The sequence below is a fragment of the Phodopus roborovskii genome, unplaced genomic scaffold (assembly GCF_943737965.1).
Source record: "Phodopus roborovskii unplaced genomic scaffold, PHOROB, whole genome shotgun sequence".
NCBI classification, from domain to species: domain Eukaryota; kingdom Metazoa; phylum Chordata; class Mammalia; order Rodentia; family Cricetidae; genus Phodopus; species Phodopus roborovskii.
Genome location: NW_026126480.1, coordinates 58,771,271 through 58,785,816, shown reverse-complemented (window position 1 = coordinate 58,785,816; position 14,546 = coordinate 58,771,271). Strand labels below are relative to the sequence as shown.

The 14,546-nt window shown below is 39.5% G+C and overlaps 1 protein-coding gene across 2 annotated transcripts; it reads right to left on the bottom strand.

Annotated features, from left to right (window-relative positions):
- Window positions 1–4,306: 4,306 nt before the first annotated feature.
- LOC127228869 (membrane-spanning 4-domains subfamily A member 6B) lies at window positions 4,307–14,152 on the bottom strand. Of its 2 annotated transcripts, XM_051193966.1 has the most exons (8): window positions 13,996–14,148; window positions 13,269–13,394; window positions 11,808–11,970; window positions 10,494–10,628; window positions 9,680–9,736; window positions 8,134–8,340; window positions 6,114–6,215; window positions 4,307–4,893 (listed from the first exon to the last, which is right to left on the bottom strand). In XM_051193966.1, exons 3-8 carry the CDS (start codon window positions 11,952–11,954, stop codon window positions 4,804–4,806), a joined length of 738 nt encoding a protein of 245 aa, XP_051049923.1. In that variant the 5' UTR covers window positions 11,955–11,970; window positions 13,269–13,394; window positions 13,996–14,148; the 3' UTR covers window positions 4,307–4,803. The 2 variants fall into 2 exon arrangements, with proteins under 2 accessions (XP_051049923.1, XP_051049920.1); XM_051193963.1 differs by lacking the exon at window positions 13,269–13,394 and having other exon boundaries at window positions 13,996–14,152.
- Between the last annotated feature and the right edge of the window lie 394 nt (window positions 14,153–14,546).

The following is a 14,546-nucleotide window of genomic DNA, read 5'->3' as shown; positions in this document are numbered from 1 at the left end:
GGAATCCACAAGGATGACCCCAGCCAAGACTCTAAGCAACAGTGGAGAGGGTGCCTGAACTTGCCTTCCCCTATAATCAGATTGATGACTTCCTTAATTGTCATCATAAAAACCTTTATCCAGTAACTGATGGAAACAGATGCAGAGATCCACAGCTAAGCACTGGGCCAAGCTCTCAAGAGTCCAGTGGAAGAGCAATAATATGAGCAAAGGGTCAAGACCATATGGGGAAACCTGAGCAAGTGGGATCTCACTGACTCCAGAGTTAAAGCTGGGAATATGCATAGGACCAAACTAGGCCCTCTGAATGTGGGTGTCTATATGGAGCCACTGGCAGTGGGACTAGGATTTATCCCTAGTGCATGAACTGGCTTTTTTGGAGCCCATTATCTATGGAGGGATGCCTTGATCAGCCTAAATATAGGGGAAAGGGCCTTGGTCCTACCTCAAAGTGATATGATACTTTGTTGGCTCCCCACAGGAAGGTTCACACTTTCTGAGGAGTGAATGGGGAGTGCAGGGGAGGGGAGGAGGGAGTACTGTGATTGGTATCTAACATAAAAAAATAAAAATAAAAATAAGATTGAGGAAAAGACTGCTTCCTGGATGAACTATGGTGGCAGGTAATTTTAGTTTTCTACATCATTAATTTGCCATATACTGGCCTAACAAACCCTTATTATATGGTTAGCTATCTTAACCTTGAAGGGTGTCTGCAATCAAAATGAAGGCACAATTGAAAAGGAATGGTGTCCTGTAAATTGATACAGAAATGTGTGAGAGGGTCCTGACAAAATGATGAGATTTAGGACATCAAATTCTCAGGTTATGATGGGTCTAGTCTAACTGACGAGCTGGCTTTTCGCTCTCCATGGATTCCCAGCCTGACTGGAGTCCTACTGTACCCCTGTGTTAAAGAATTAAACAACCATTGTCTGCAGAAACAGCAGCAAGCTTTTCTGAAGGAGATCCAAGGAATACATTGCTGATTTCCACAGGCGCACACTCATAACCCAGTTTTGTTTCTAGATGTATAACCAGACTAGTGAGTGTGTCTCCAGATGCATCCAGTGGTTATTTCCTCAGATGCTATGCATAATTGGAATAATATACTGAGGAGTTGGTAGAATCTCCACATTGGTTCTATGACCTGTGGAGTAAGGTATATTGTGGTTAGAAAGGCCAGTAGAAGCTATTACATGTGCTTCACTTGGGAAAATAGTGATTCAAGGTCAGTAAGCATGTCCTTGGAAAAGTTATGGATAGAGTGCCACCACAAATAATATGAAAGATGCAGGGTAATGGTTTCAACCACATCTCTGTTTAACTTTCCTGTTTGGCCTGTATAGAAGACAGACAGACAGACCTTAGAGCATGACAATATGTCTAATTAGATGGTGTATCAAACTGTTGTTGCTTTACAATGTGATTTCCTTTTTATTTATTTATTTTTTCAGATTAAGTTATCTTAATCCTAGTCACTACTTCAAATGACTTGACAGATTTACATGACCTCACCTGGATGGCATTGCACTACATATGGAATTGGTGTGGGGGGATGGGAGGGGAGGGTGGTCAGGGTGCATGTGAGGGGGCAGAGAGGGTAAGAGGGAGGGAGGGAGGGAGAGAGAGGGAACTTGGACTGACATGTAAAATAAAAAATAAATAAATAAATAAATAAATGAATAAATTTATAAAAAGAAAGAAAAAAGAAAATCTCCCCCCCCCCAAAAAAAGAAAAAAATGTCTCCTGATTCTGCATGCAACAACTGATCTGGTAAATACTTATTTTCCTCCATACCTGTCTGTAAGGTGTACCAGAACCAATTTACTTTCAGATGGCAAAGCCAGCAGTATAATGTCACTGTCTCAAAAGTATATTAATTGTCTCAGAGCCTACTTCTATATGCACTTGGTGTTTTCTGAAATATGGTCACTTCTGCTGCTTGATACTAGGTGTCAGTCCATGTTAAGATTTGCATTAATTATGCTGCAGTCTTAATGTTATCATAAATAAAAGCTTTATAAGTGGGGTGTTGGAGGCTTCTAGTGAATGCACCCCTCATACATACATTTACTTGTCAAGCTTGACTTGTTCAGTCATTTTTAGGGACCTTGGTACAATTCCAAACGGGGTCCATGTGCATGCACTCATATGTGTGCATGTGTGCTGGAACATACACACATGCACACAATGTAGTCAAACACTTTTGTTAAGGATGTTCTCTGCTATAAAATAGAAGAATACTCTGTACATTTCTAAAAGGCATTTTTAAAAACAGAAGAAGCTACTGGTTTTTCCTTGTACCTGAGGGATTTCTATAGGTTATATTTTTGAGATTCCTAGTATTGTATTCATGTGGGTACCTGAGTTGAAATCATACAGTTCTGAAAGAAAACCCCAGGTACTGAGTAGATAGTTTATAGATATATAGATAGATACACAGGCATTTACCAATGTGTAAACTCTTTAAACATGTAATTTAGAAGGCAAGCATAAACTATATGACAGAAGAATAATATTTAATTTTACAGAAAAGGCATAGCACAAAACTTGAAGGAACATGCTTAAATTTTAATTTATGTAAAAAAAATGACAGCTTGAGCCCACTCCCCATAGAGGGATACTCTCTCAGCTTAGACAAATGGGGTAGGGCCTAGGCCTTGTCCCAAATGATGTGACAGACTTTGATAATTCCCCATGGAAGGCCTCACCCTCCCTGGGAAGCAGAAAGGGGATGGGATGGGGGAGGTCAGAGTGTCAGAGCGCATGGGAGGATGGGAGGATGGGAGGAAAAGGGATTGATATGTAAAATAAGATTGTTTCTAATTTAAATTAAAAATCAACAACTTGGCTTAAACACTTATAAATATTTATGAGTGAGAAAAGTTAGTTAAACCCAACACTAACTTAAGAAATTATTGACAGTGCTACAAAAGAACTACTAATTTAAACAATAGAGAATATGAGGGCCAAAGCCTACTGATGCCACAGGAATGCTGCCAGTGTCAATGTGAGGCTGGCTATGAGAAGGCAGAAAGGAGGACCAACACGGTATGATCTTTGCCCAGGTTGTGATTGACACATGACAAAAGGTGCTGATAGATGCAAAATGTACTAGAAGTGAATTTTTCCATACCTCTCATTTCATTTAATGTTTCTACTTTTGATGTCTGTACACTAGACCTGTAGAATAAGTTGAATATGCCCTATACTCTCTTTTTAATTCATTTGCAAATGATTGTTATATTTATCTTTAAATATTGAAATTAATTTACCTGTGAAGCACTCTGGGCCTGAGTTTCTCTTGTGACTATTGAACCAATTCCTTTACTTGTTATATGGTCATTCATATTCTAAATTATTTTATGATAATTATCCTTGGGTTGCTTTTCATTGTTTATCTTCCTACTGTTTGTTTTCATTTAAATCATTGTACAAACTGCATGATGGTGTTCTCTATGTGACTAAGTCTTTTTAGTTTCTGTAGAGTTGGTAATGATGTGTGCTTGTTTGGAAAGTTTGATGCTAACAGTGATGGCTGAGCTAAAGTTGGGGGTGCAACTATGATTTCTAGGTGGTAGGCCTTCCTTCCTTTCTTGAAACAAGATGAATTACATGATTGACAATAGGCAAGAGTTGGGAAATGTCTCAAAAAAGACTCTCCTCTTCTATGAATGTTTTTAGGTAGAAAATAAGTGTACTTTTTGTGGACTCAAGTAGAATATATCTTAATGGCATATACAATATGATCCTAATTTTATTGTTATTTCCCACTTTCCACATTTTACTACAAGTTTCTTTTTAATATATTTTTATGTTGCACACATATTGTACATGTATGTATGTTTGTGTACTGCATGACTGTCTAGTGCTCACAAAGGCCAGAAGAGGGTGACATATCATTTGGAACTGAAGTTACATATGTTTGTGAGCTTCCATGTGGATGCTAGAAACTAAACTCATGTCTTCTACAGGACCAATCTGTGCACTTAACTGCTAAGACATCTCTCAGGCCTCCTATAAGAAATGAAGAAATGTCTCTTATTTGCTCTGGTAATCCTAGAAGTAAGTATGCGATCTGGCACCTAAAAAATACATTGCTAAACTTTGAAATACACACACACACACACACACACACACACACACACACACACACACCAGAGATACATACCTAATTGTCTTTCCCATGCCTTTTCATTGAAAGAGCACAAAGGGATATCAAAATGATGTGTTTATGTATTGCAGGGGGCTTGAACTGTGCTTAAAGACAAGGCAACAACAAAAACCCTTACAAATAGAACACACAATCACAAAAATACTTTATTTTGAAACCAATAACATGTACAGTTCTTGAGACTTTATTGCAGGTCACTTGTTTCTATTACTAATGAATAAAATTGATATAATGAAAACACCATGCCACCACAGGGGTTCTGAACACAGGGGTAAAATGGTTAACTATCATTGTTAACGGCAACAAGACAATGTTGCCCCCTTGCTCCACCATGGTTCCCTCAAACATTCTATTATTTTCTGATAAATATCTGGATCTTTGGCCACTATTTGCAGGTCTGAGCTTTGGTTGAAGCCAAGGCTATGAAAGTCAAGAGGGTGTCACTGGACACACCCATTCAACACATTACTGTTAATCACCTTTTTTCTTTCTTGTATTCACTTTTTAAACAGCCATATTTCAGGAAACATGAGCATTGATGTCTTGTGATGGTCAGATTTTCTGCATGATCATGAAGACAGGCTCTCTGCTGTGTATTTCCATTTTTTTTTTTATTCTGAAGAAACTAATTTTGTTCTGCATATGCAGGGTTACAAAGTGACTTTGATTCCATGCTGGATTCATTGTTTGAGTTGTGAGACATGAAAATCACATTCTAGAATTAAAAAAATGTAATTTCAGACTACAAATGAATATATATATGTATATATATACATGTATACATATATGTATACATATATATATATACACATACATAGAAAGGTAGATAAATACATAGACACATGTATATACATGAAAGAATTTCATTTGGTGTTGTAATAGAACTTATAGCTGTTCTAAGATAAAAATAACACATTATTAAATTATGCACATATTTGATGTATATCACCTAATCTTCCTTCTACACTCTAAGGATCTGGTAAGAGCAAACCTTTTGGTTCCATTAATGAAGACATGTGAGAGCTGGCTGAAAAGGGTTACATGCAACTACTAAATATCATTGCCTTAATGTCTTTGATGCAAGAAAAAATTTTAAGTTCAGAATGAAGCAAGTAGAGTTTAAGAAACTGACTGAATACATTCAAGTGTGCACTTTGACTTTACCAAGTCATGGCTTTTAGAGAAAGTAGTACACTTAGAAGAGAGGCAGCCACGCTCCCTGAACACAGGCAAACCTGCTGTGGGATGTCCTTCTGTATGCTACCAATATATGTTTCTCTTATTGGTTGATGACATTTCAGGCAATGGACAGGCACAATTTAGCCAGGTGGTAAATCCAAACAAGGATAGATAAAGGTAATAGATGGAGTCAGAAGATGCCATGTAGTCACTGGGGAGGCATGATGTCTAAGCATTCTCTAGTAAGAAAAGGCTGCATGAAGATACACAGTTTAATAAAAACAGTTTAATAATAATAAAAAATAATAATAAAGAGAGATTTAGCCAGTAAGAAACCTAAGCCAATGGCCAAACAATTATAAATAGATATAAAATCTCACAGTAGTTATTTCATAGTGGCTGTGAGGACCAAATTGGGTGGAGGGAAACCAGTCCAGTGTGACTGAAACTAGACAGAGGAAAACCTCTTTCTACAGAAACTCACATCATCCCTGGTGATACATTAAACTTCCTAGAGTTTTAATCCCTTTGTTTGCAAAATGGAAGAATCAAGTGAAGTGTTAGGGTCACTTGTTTTCATGTTCAGATAATCCTTATCAGCAATAAAATTGCCTTCACCTCCATCTACTGTCCTATGTTACTGTCCAAACCACCTGGTGCTCATGTCATGGGGACTAATTATTCTATATGCCAATCATGGCAGCACATCCCAGAGAAACACCAGACAAGATTCTGAGAGGCCTCTAGCATACTCACCCCAGAGAAGTCAAAATTACCCTGGTTCCACCACACAATGGCAGCGATCATAGCCAGGCCAAGATCCAACACAGTGCAGATCAACATCAATGAAAGCATTCCCTAAATTCAGGAGAGGAGAGGTTGGAGTGACTGAGTCAGCTGAAGTGCCCAAATGCCTTGGTGGGAAGTGACTATAGAGAGGAAACCATCTCCACTATCAGAGGGCAAAAAAGAACACCAACAACAAGGGAAAGGGATCCTTCCACACCTAGACTTACATGGATGTCTGGTCCCTTCATTCCTTTAGGGGAAATGGGTGAAAAATAAACTAACTCAACAAAGCCATTTCTGTCACTGATCTCACCAGTCTTGGGCAGGGATCCCTGACCATACTGTTCACTCAGTGAGGGAGCAGAGAAGTGACTGGCAGGACGGTGTCAACAGCTCCTGCTCTTGGCTCTCTTAGAGTGAGGCTGGGCAAGTCTCTGCTTCTCTGGCTTCTCACGTGTGTGTAATAGTTTTTCCTCCACACAGTCTTGTGAGAGTTAGTGAGGTTCTGACCAAGCTAGCTCTCTGTAAAAGTCAGCATCAATAGAAACTTCTTCCTTGGGATGTGTTTCTTTTGCCTGTGTGTGTGTGTGCGTGCGTGCGTGCGTGCGTGCGTGCGTGCGTGCGTGCGTGCGTGCGTGTGTGTGTGTGTGTGTGTGTGTGTGTGTGTGATGGTAAAATGCAGAGTGACAATATAGTTTCTACAGTCTTTAACATCACAAAGCAACTGGAATTAGGGCTTCGGTTGAGAACACAGAGCCCAGGACTTCTGTCCTGATGTGATATTCATGAAGGCTGCTTGATAGGAAGGAAGACAAATGTGGCGCTATAAACTCTTTATTTGTCTGCCCACAGGTAGGGAGGAGATGGAGCATGCCTCCATTATCTAGGCACTGTCCCAGCAAGCACACTCAGCCACTCTCAGGCTTACAATGTGAAACTATGCCATCATGTCCTCGTACTTTGTAGTCCACACAGATTCTTCTTCAATGCTTCAGGCTTCTAAAGTCAGGCTTAGTTATTCCTGATGGTAATGTACTCCCTTGTTCTGCATTCAATCTGCACATACCCTTTCTCATTGTGGTTTCTTAACTAAGGTAGACACCTTGAGCCCAGCTCCATAAGGAGCTGAGAAAGCCTGAGGAGATTGACCAGACCTGACTGTCTGGCCATTTTCCTGTTGTGTTTCTTCTTATCTTACTTTTATTGTCATAAGGAAATAAATATCTGCAGTATCTTCATTGTTATCTTACCCAATTATCTCTCTGTGTGTTGGGGGTCAAATATATGTCCTTGGATGTTCTAATTAAAGGCATGTTATTACTGTTATTAATACTGCATTACTTTCTTCCAATAAGGTGGAATTCCTTCATATCACTGTTACTTATCTACTCCATTTCTCTGTATTTTTTTCTCCTCACTTAAGAACCCCACATCTTTGAACTGTAATCAAAGCAGCAGTGAGCTTGCTTCCACACAGGCCTACTGCTGGTTACTGTGATCACTGGAGGGAGTAGAGGCCCTGACAAATGCCCCTCACCCCTGCTGCACTTCCCACACTAAATCTCTCATTTATTGGCCCAGGTTTGCTCAGCTTATCTCACCCCTGTATCACACACATGCACCAGATTTCCTCATTTGCATCTCCAGACCACTTGAGTCTTTTTGGTATGTTTTCCATTCTTAATTTACCAATCTGTGGGTCAAGGCTCTTGGTTCAAGCTCTTATAATCTATGCTTCTAAAATTGAATCTTATTTTTAATCCTTCAGAGACTAATAACAATATTTATGGTTTCATTACCTACATTATTTGGTAATTTTCCCTCAAATCCTCACTATTACCATGTAACTCCTTATTCTAGACTTTTAATTCCATGTTCTTACTTACCTTGCATTACTCAGACTGAATGAAATATTTTCAAATGATAGGAAAAATTTCAATGTTTTCCAAAAACAGACATTTTCAATGCAACCTTCATGAATACTTACATTCAAAACAGCCTTGGAGTCAGAGCAGGAACTTCTTTGTAGGCTGAAGTGATAGCGGAAGTAACTAACTTCAGTTGGTTTAAGTGCCCAGTTCTTCTCACATTCCTCTAAGGCATGATGCAAACTAGCCAGGCTGACAGAGAGGATAATGATGCCCATGAAAGCAAATGAAATACTCAAGATGTTCATAGTCAGGCTGCCATCTACCTGAAATGATCAACAGCTTTCACTTATACTGCTTTTCCAAAATGTTGCAGAAATTCTCAGGATGCTGGTTGGATATATATTCTTAGAACAAATTAGGTTTATTCTAGCTTCATTTTTCTTTAGTCTCCATACATGGTATGAAAAGAGAATTCTTCAACACAGATTAAGTGTCTTTCATTCTTATTCTACCTAGAGACTACCTATATCCTCAGTTGCTTTAGCCATGCTATTTTACCACAGCAACAGAAAAGTAATTAATTCTCTATGTACTTGAATGTCTCATTTAGTCAGATCTCAACAAGTAAATCCCTAAGCTACTGTATTACATGGCATTCTCTTATGACTTCCTAGGTCAACTCCTTGAGGAATATCAGTTGACTGATGGCTAGGTGAATCTTTAAATAGCTCAAAAGTTTCTTCCTATAGTCCATCTTTCTTCTCCCAATGACTTTAGCTTTCCCTGGAAAAAGTTACAGGTAGGTAAAACTGAATTCTTAGCCAAAAAAAAAAAAAAAAAAAAAAACTACTGAGACTTTCAGGATTCAAATATTCTGCTTCTTGGTTCAAAAAATGTATACTGAATCCTATCAAAAACATTACCTTTATGGAGATATAGATTAAAGATGGTTCTCATATGAGCATTTTGTCTAGGGTTTTCATGCATTTAAGTGGTGAGATTATATAGTATATCCACAAAAAATACAACTCTTTAAAAATAAGGGCCTTAGCTTCACTACTGAAGAGTAAAAATTGAAAGGTTTTTGTTAGTGTTTTCATTGCTATGGCAAAATACCTCACATAAACAACTAAGCAGCAAAATATCATTGTCTCACGGTCTCAGAGTCTTGGCACCCCAGAGTGAGGCTGGTGTGGCAGAGCAGAGCAATTCACAGCATGGTGGAGGTCATGGAAGCAGAGTGAGAGGATACATGTGCTAAGCACATTTCAACTCTTGCCCATTTCATCTGAGTCTTCATCTTAAGGGAGACACTATCACATTTTGGAAATAGGACATCCTCAGAGGTATGCTTTATTAATCTCCTAGGTGTTCCTCAATCAGGTCAACTGATGATTAAGATTTATCATCATAGCCTGTGGCTTACAAAACAGAATCATAAAAAAGCAGGAGTTTTATGTGAGATTCCTTGGCACTGGCCATGGGCATATGGAACAGTATGATTTTGGTCACTGTGATAGGGAGAATGTGCTCTCTATAGGTATTTGGAGCTCACAAATAGAACAAGTAATTACTGCAGGGTTTAGCTTGTAACTTTAGTGTGAAAGCTGAGCCCTGAATGGTTCTCCCTCATCAGTTCGGGGTTATGGCTCTTGTACTCACCAAAGACTTTTTTGACTTTGTCTCTGTGATGACTGACAGAATTCCAGAGATGATAAACTGCTCAGACAAGAGAGAAAGGTTGTCAGGTCCATTTCTATGTACAAAGTGGCTATAGTGTTACTATCTGGGGTTTATGACAAACTTCCATGGGAAAATCCCCAAGCAACAAATGACCAATGAATGATGATACACTTAGGCTCCCAGAGGAGTCTCTTTGCCCATGTACTATTCAGAAAACACAAAAAGGTAGGTAAGAGCAGAAATCTATCCCATTAAAATAAAGACTTTAAAAGGTAGTAAAAAACATATTATGTTAACTGAAAAGGAAAAAAATGGAATTAGATTATTTTAGATCCAGAAGCATTGGGCTACAGGAAGAGAGAAAAGAAAATAGCTTTGGATTTTTTTTTTTATCAACCTGAGTGCCTTCAATGAAGCCAGATCCCAAGAATGAAAGTGTTCTTTCCTGCCAGGTGGTGAGTCCACTGGATGTCACTACACTATACAAAAAGCTCTAGATCATGTGGATCTCACTTCCTGGGTGTTTTACTCAACCTATAGAGGTCACTAAATGCATCATAGCTTAATAGGTGGGATGAAAAGATGATATTCACAAGAAATGCTTATTTGAACTAGATGAAAAACATCTTCAGAATGGTGTGACCTCTGCCCTAATACACTAGGACTTTCTGGGGATGACACACAGAAAAACAAGATCTACCATCCACCTCTTTCTCATAGTAGACAGAAAGTGAGCAAGGTGATGTCTCCCTCCTCTGTTCTCCCATCTTGCTCCCCACAAAACTCTACTTACAAACAAGGATCCAATAAATGGGTAGCCAGATTTTAACAGGACAGAAAGCGCTTGGGTAAAGTATGGGATGTTAGGAGCAGATGCCAAAATGATGCCCAGACACAACATCATCACACCACACATGATCTGGATTGCCTGTCAAAAGAAGGGAGATGGGAGATTAAAACCAGCAATAGCAAGAGGGACCTCTCCACTCCTCTCATGGTGTTCATGTATACTCACTTTCTACAATGTCACTGTAAGCACACAGACACTATAAAAGCACTGGAGTGAGAGGAGGGGAGTTCATTCTGAAGGGGGCTGGTACTGCCATAGCCTCAGGTCACCTTCAGGTGTTTGTGTCCATGAAACTCTGTCATGATCAAGATCCTTCCTAGCATCTTCTGGCTGGAGCTGAGCTGTAAGTCCATGGTTAGCAAGTCTCCTACTCCCTCTTGTGGGAGGAAGAGTAATCTGAAAGCCCTTCCACTCTGTGTACCTCTTGACACATTACCCAGAGCCCACAGAATACCACAATGAGCCAGCCTATCTGCCTGACTCCACAGTATCTTCAATCTAGATGTCCATTCTGGGGATCCTTAGCCTCTGTATTAAAAGAGCTATCTTCTCTTCCTCTTTCACCCCATAGACTCTCAGCTCTTGTAAATTTGGTTAAGCAATTTTAAAAGTTTTTGTTACATGTACTTCAAAGCAGTTCAGATGATTGTATGCCCAAGGTAAGGCCATCAGCTCCATTAAGTTCTGAAACTGGGTAACACAGAGGCCCATGCAGATAGTGTTGGTAGAGACAACACTGAAAAAAAAAACAGCTTCATCTTTTCACACAGCACAAAATAACATGTTCTTTCTCATATCTTCCCTTTACCCCAAAAGTCCCTTTAGTAAATCTGGGATGAGAGCAAAGTTGGCAAACCAAGGGGTTTTTTTGTTTGTTTGTTTCTTTGTTTTTTGTTTTTTTTTTGTTTTTGTTTTTGTTTTTTTTTGTACTGTCTCTTCTCCCAAAGAGAAAGGTATTTTACTCTCAGTAAGCACATAGAATATATCTACAATTTATTTATTTTTATATATAAAATCCTAGCGAGTACTCTCTAAAAGTGAAAACAAAAAATGAACAACAAAATCTCAGTGATTCATGTTTGCAATAAGGGGAAATACTAGTTAATTTATGGAAAGTCTAAGAGATATATGCAGCTTGCCAAGGGCTTTCGGCTGTAACCGAAGACTTCCATACCCCAAATCAATCTCTAATCCAAAGACACAGTGTCTCTTCCCTCTGCCCTCCACCCACCCCAGAGCCTTCTGAGTTGGGCTTACTGCTATCACTTTGATCTCTGCCTTTAGATATTTCTTCAGGCTGCCTTGCTTCTGGTGGGCAGGCTGGGGTTTGTCTGCTTGGGGAAAGTTGACTTCATTTGTTGAAAACTCTGTGTCAGTCTCATTGGTCACGACTTGTGGGATCATGATGGAGCTTCCACAGCTGGAAGAGAAAATGCACTCTGCTCTTAAAAAACAAAACAAAACAAAACAAAACAAAACTGGTCTCACTGTAGTAGTTTTCTGTTGTTGTTTTGTTTGTTTGTTTGGTTTTGGGTTGTTTGTTTTTATTTGCCTATTTGTTGTCTAAATGGGGGGGGGAAGGTATGAAACTGGACGGAAGGGAGGATCAGAATATATTGTATGAATTTTCAATAAAAAAAACTAAATGCTTTACTCTGAATACAAAATAAGTCCAACTAACCAACAAAGGGAAATAGGCTCCGCTCCCAATGTTCTGCCACCACCTCCCAGACCATGTGCCTCCCTGTGCTCTTGACTTGTTCTCCAGCAGATGAAACTGGTGGTGCAGAGAAATAAATGAACGAGCCACCACACCTTGGGTCCCTGAGATCTTTCCCGGTAATGTTGAACTGATTTTCAATAAACACACACTATAGGAAAAGGGAGCACAAATCCCCAGAGGTTCCTGTGTCCATACCTAAAAGCTCACACAAAATTTGCAAAATGCAGCTCCAGCTCTTGCCTCAGTTCTGCTGAGTTTAAGTGCATTTTCTTTATCCTGTGTCATGCACCCCCAGTTGCTCTGCTAGTCATGAGATATTAAAATGCAACCTTCAATGTTTTCCAATTCATGCTACCTACCACTCAAAATACTTAATACTTGTCTATTTTGTGAGTCTAATAGTACCATTTTTAGAGTTAGCACTTTATATTTTACCATATTTTAGTAGAAGTGATCTTGCAGTGCTTTAATCCTTGAAATAAAACCCCTTTCTGTTAATTAATAAAATTGTAATTAGTTAGAAAATTCAGAGTCAAAAGTTTGATATACACGTGGAAGTAATTCACACTTTGTTCGGGGACATAAAAATCAATGTTAGCTAAATATTTAGAGTTCTTCTTATATTATTTATCATTATTTATTATAAACAAATTATTTAATATTATACAACTACTAATAGTATTACATGATTATTAATCAGTTGCCTACACACAGTTGGGTGCTGAACCCCAACTGTCTCTGACTCTGTTCCTGCACCCATTTTCCCCCTTGCTAATGGTGGTCTGTGTGGGTCTCTTCAGCATGGAGAAGCAGCTGAATGCACTAATGTGAGACATCCTGGAGTCATAACCTGAGGTTCAAGGTCAGAACTTTGTCTTTGTTAGTGGGAAGGACTAAGTTGCCTTGGACTAAGTGGAATTGATTTTTCAGCTTGGTTTTGTGGGATATTTTGTTGGCACTCTGATCCTGCAAAAGACCTCCCAATAAAGTTATACCTTGAATCTGGGGGCGGAGTCAGTGGCTAGTTGACTGGAATTGGACACGGATAAGCCAGCAATTTCGATATGGAAGACACACAGGAAAGAAAGGGCAGGGATTGGAGTTCGAGCTTCCTCTTGGTTCTGGAATAAGCAGAAAGACGTGTCTCTTGGGGTGTTTCTGGCTAAAAGGCAAGGTCAGCTTGTTGCTACTCAGTCTCTTTGAGCTGGCAGGTTTTCACCCCAGTCTTTGACTTCTGAGTCTTATTGATACATTTGATAAGAGTTTTACTCCAAACCTACATATCATGGCAGCGGCAGAGCCGAGGCCATGGGACCAGAAGCACCACCAGGCTGTGGCCTGAGTGGCTGGTAGGATGCTGACTGAGGGGCTGTGGGGTAGCAGACGATAATTAAAATATCAGTAGACCCATGTGTCTCTGCTAAGCCGAAAGAAAAACATCAGCATGCCTCTCTTTTCTCTGCACCATTCTCAGACCTTTGGCTGCCCAGTCAGTGAATGACCTGAGAACCTTTGCAGTATGAGTTCTGCTCCCAGGGATCACATGGCCTTAGGTCAGTGACCATCAAGATCATGCAGCTAGAAACACAGGGTAGGAGGTGAGCCAGATGCCCCTTCCCTTTGCCCAAGGTATCCACCGCTTTCACAAGTGTCAGAAATTTCCCCTAATGAAGTCTAGAAAGAGAGTGCTGCACAGGGGAAAGCCTCTTCAGGGTAGCCTACCTGTGCCTCTGTGCCTCCCTGTCTCCCCAGGCTGGGCTCTCAGGAATCCCAAGAGCTTTTAACGATGGGTTCTCTCAGTCTGATTCTTGGTTTCATTTGTAAAGTTGACTGGCCCCAGCCCTTCCTCTGCAAGTGTTCACTACCATACAGGATGTGATGCTTACAGACTGCAGACGTGTGAAGGCAGTTGCACTTCCCATTTCAGAAACTCCCAGTAATTTCACAAAAATCACTAAGAGTCAGTGCTGGGAGAGTATGGGGTGGTGAGCTCCAACACCCACCAGTTCCATGTAATGACCAAGTCCATGTCCTTGAACCTTCCTTGTCTAAGCGTCAGAGAACAGCAACAAACTGAAGATGAGATAAAATTTCTTTGAAAGGCCTGTCTTGCTTCTTAGTATTTAATGAACTGCCTTGATTATTAAAGTTATTTCCAGTCATATTGATGATATTTGCAGTAATATTGATAAATAAAACATTTCATAATATATAACAAAGTATAATGATAATAGTAATTATTATATTTAATCTAGAAGGGAATATTTAATAAT

What these genes read in the sequence shown, in the direction of transcription:
- LOC127228869 (XM_051193963.1), bottom strand. Translation starts at nt 11,954, where the DNA reads ATGATCCCACAAGTCGTGACCAATGAGACTGACACAGAGTTTTCAACA. An exon ending in CAAAGTCAAAAAAGTCTTTG is followed by an intron (nt 8,341 to 9,679) that starts GTGAGTACAAGA and finishes TGATCATTTCAG; the next exon opens with GTAGATGGCAGCCTGACTAT. An exon ending in ACTCCAAGGCTGTTTTGAAT is followed by an intron (nt 6,216 to 8,133) that starts GTAAGTATTCAT and finishes TCCTGAATTTAG; the next exon opens with GGAATGCTTTCATTGATGTT.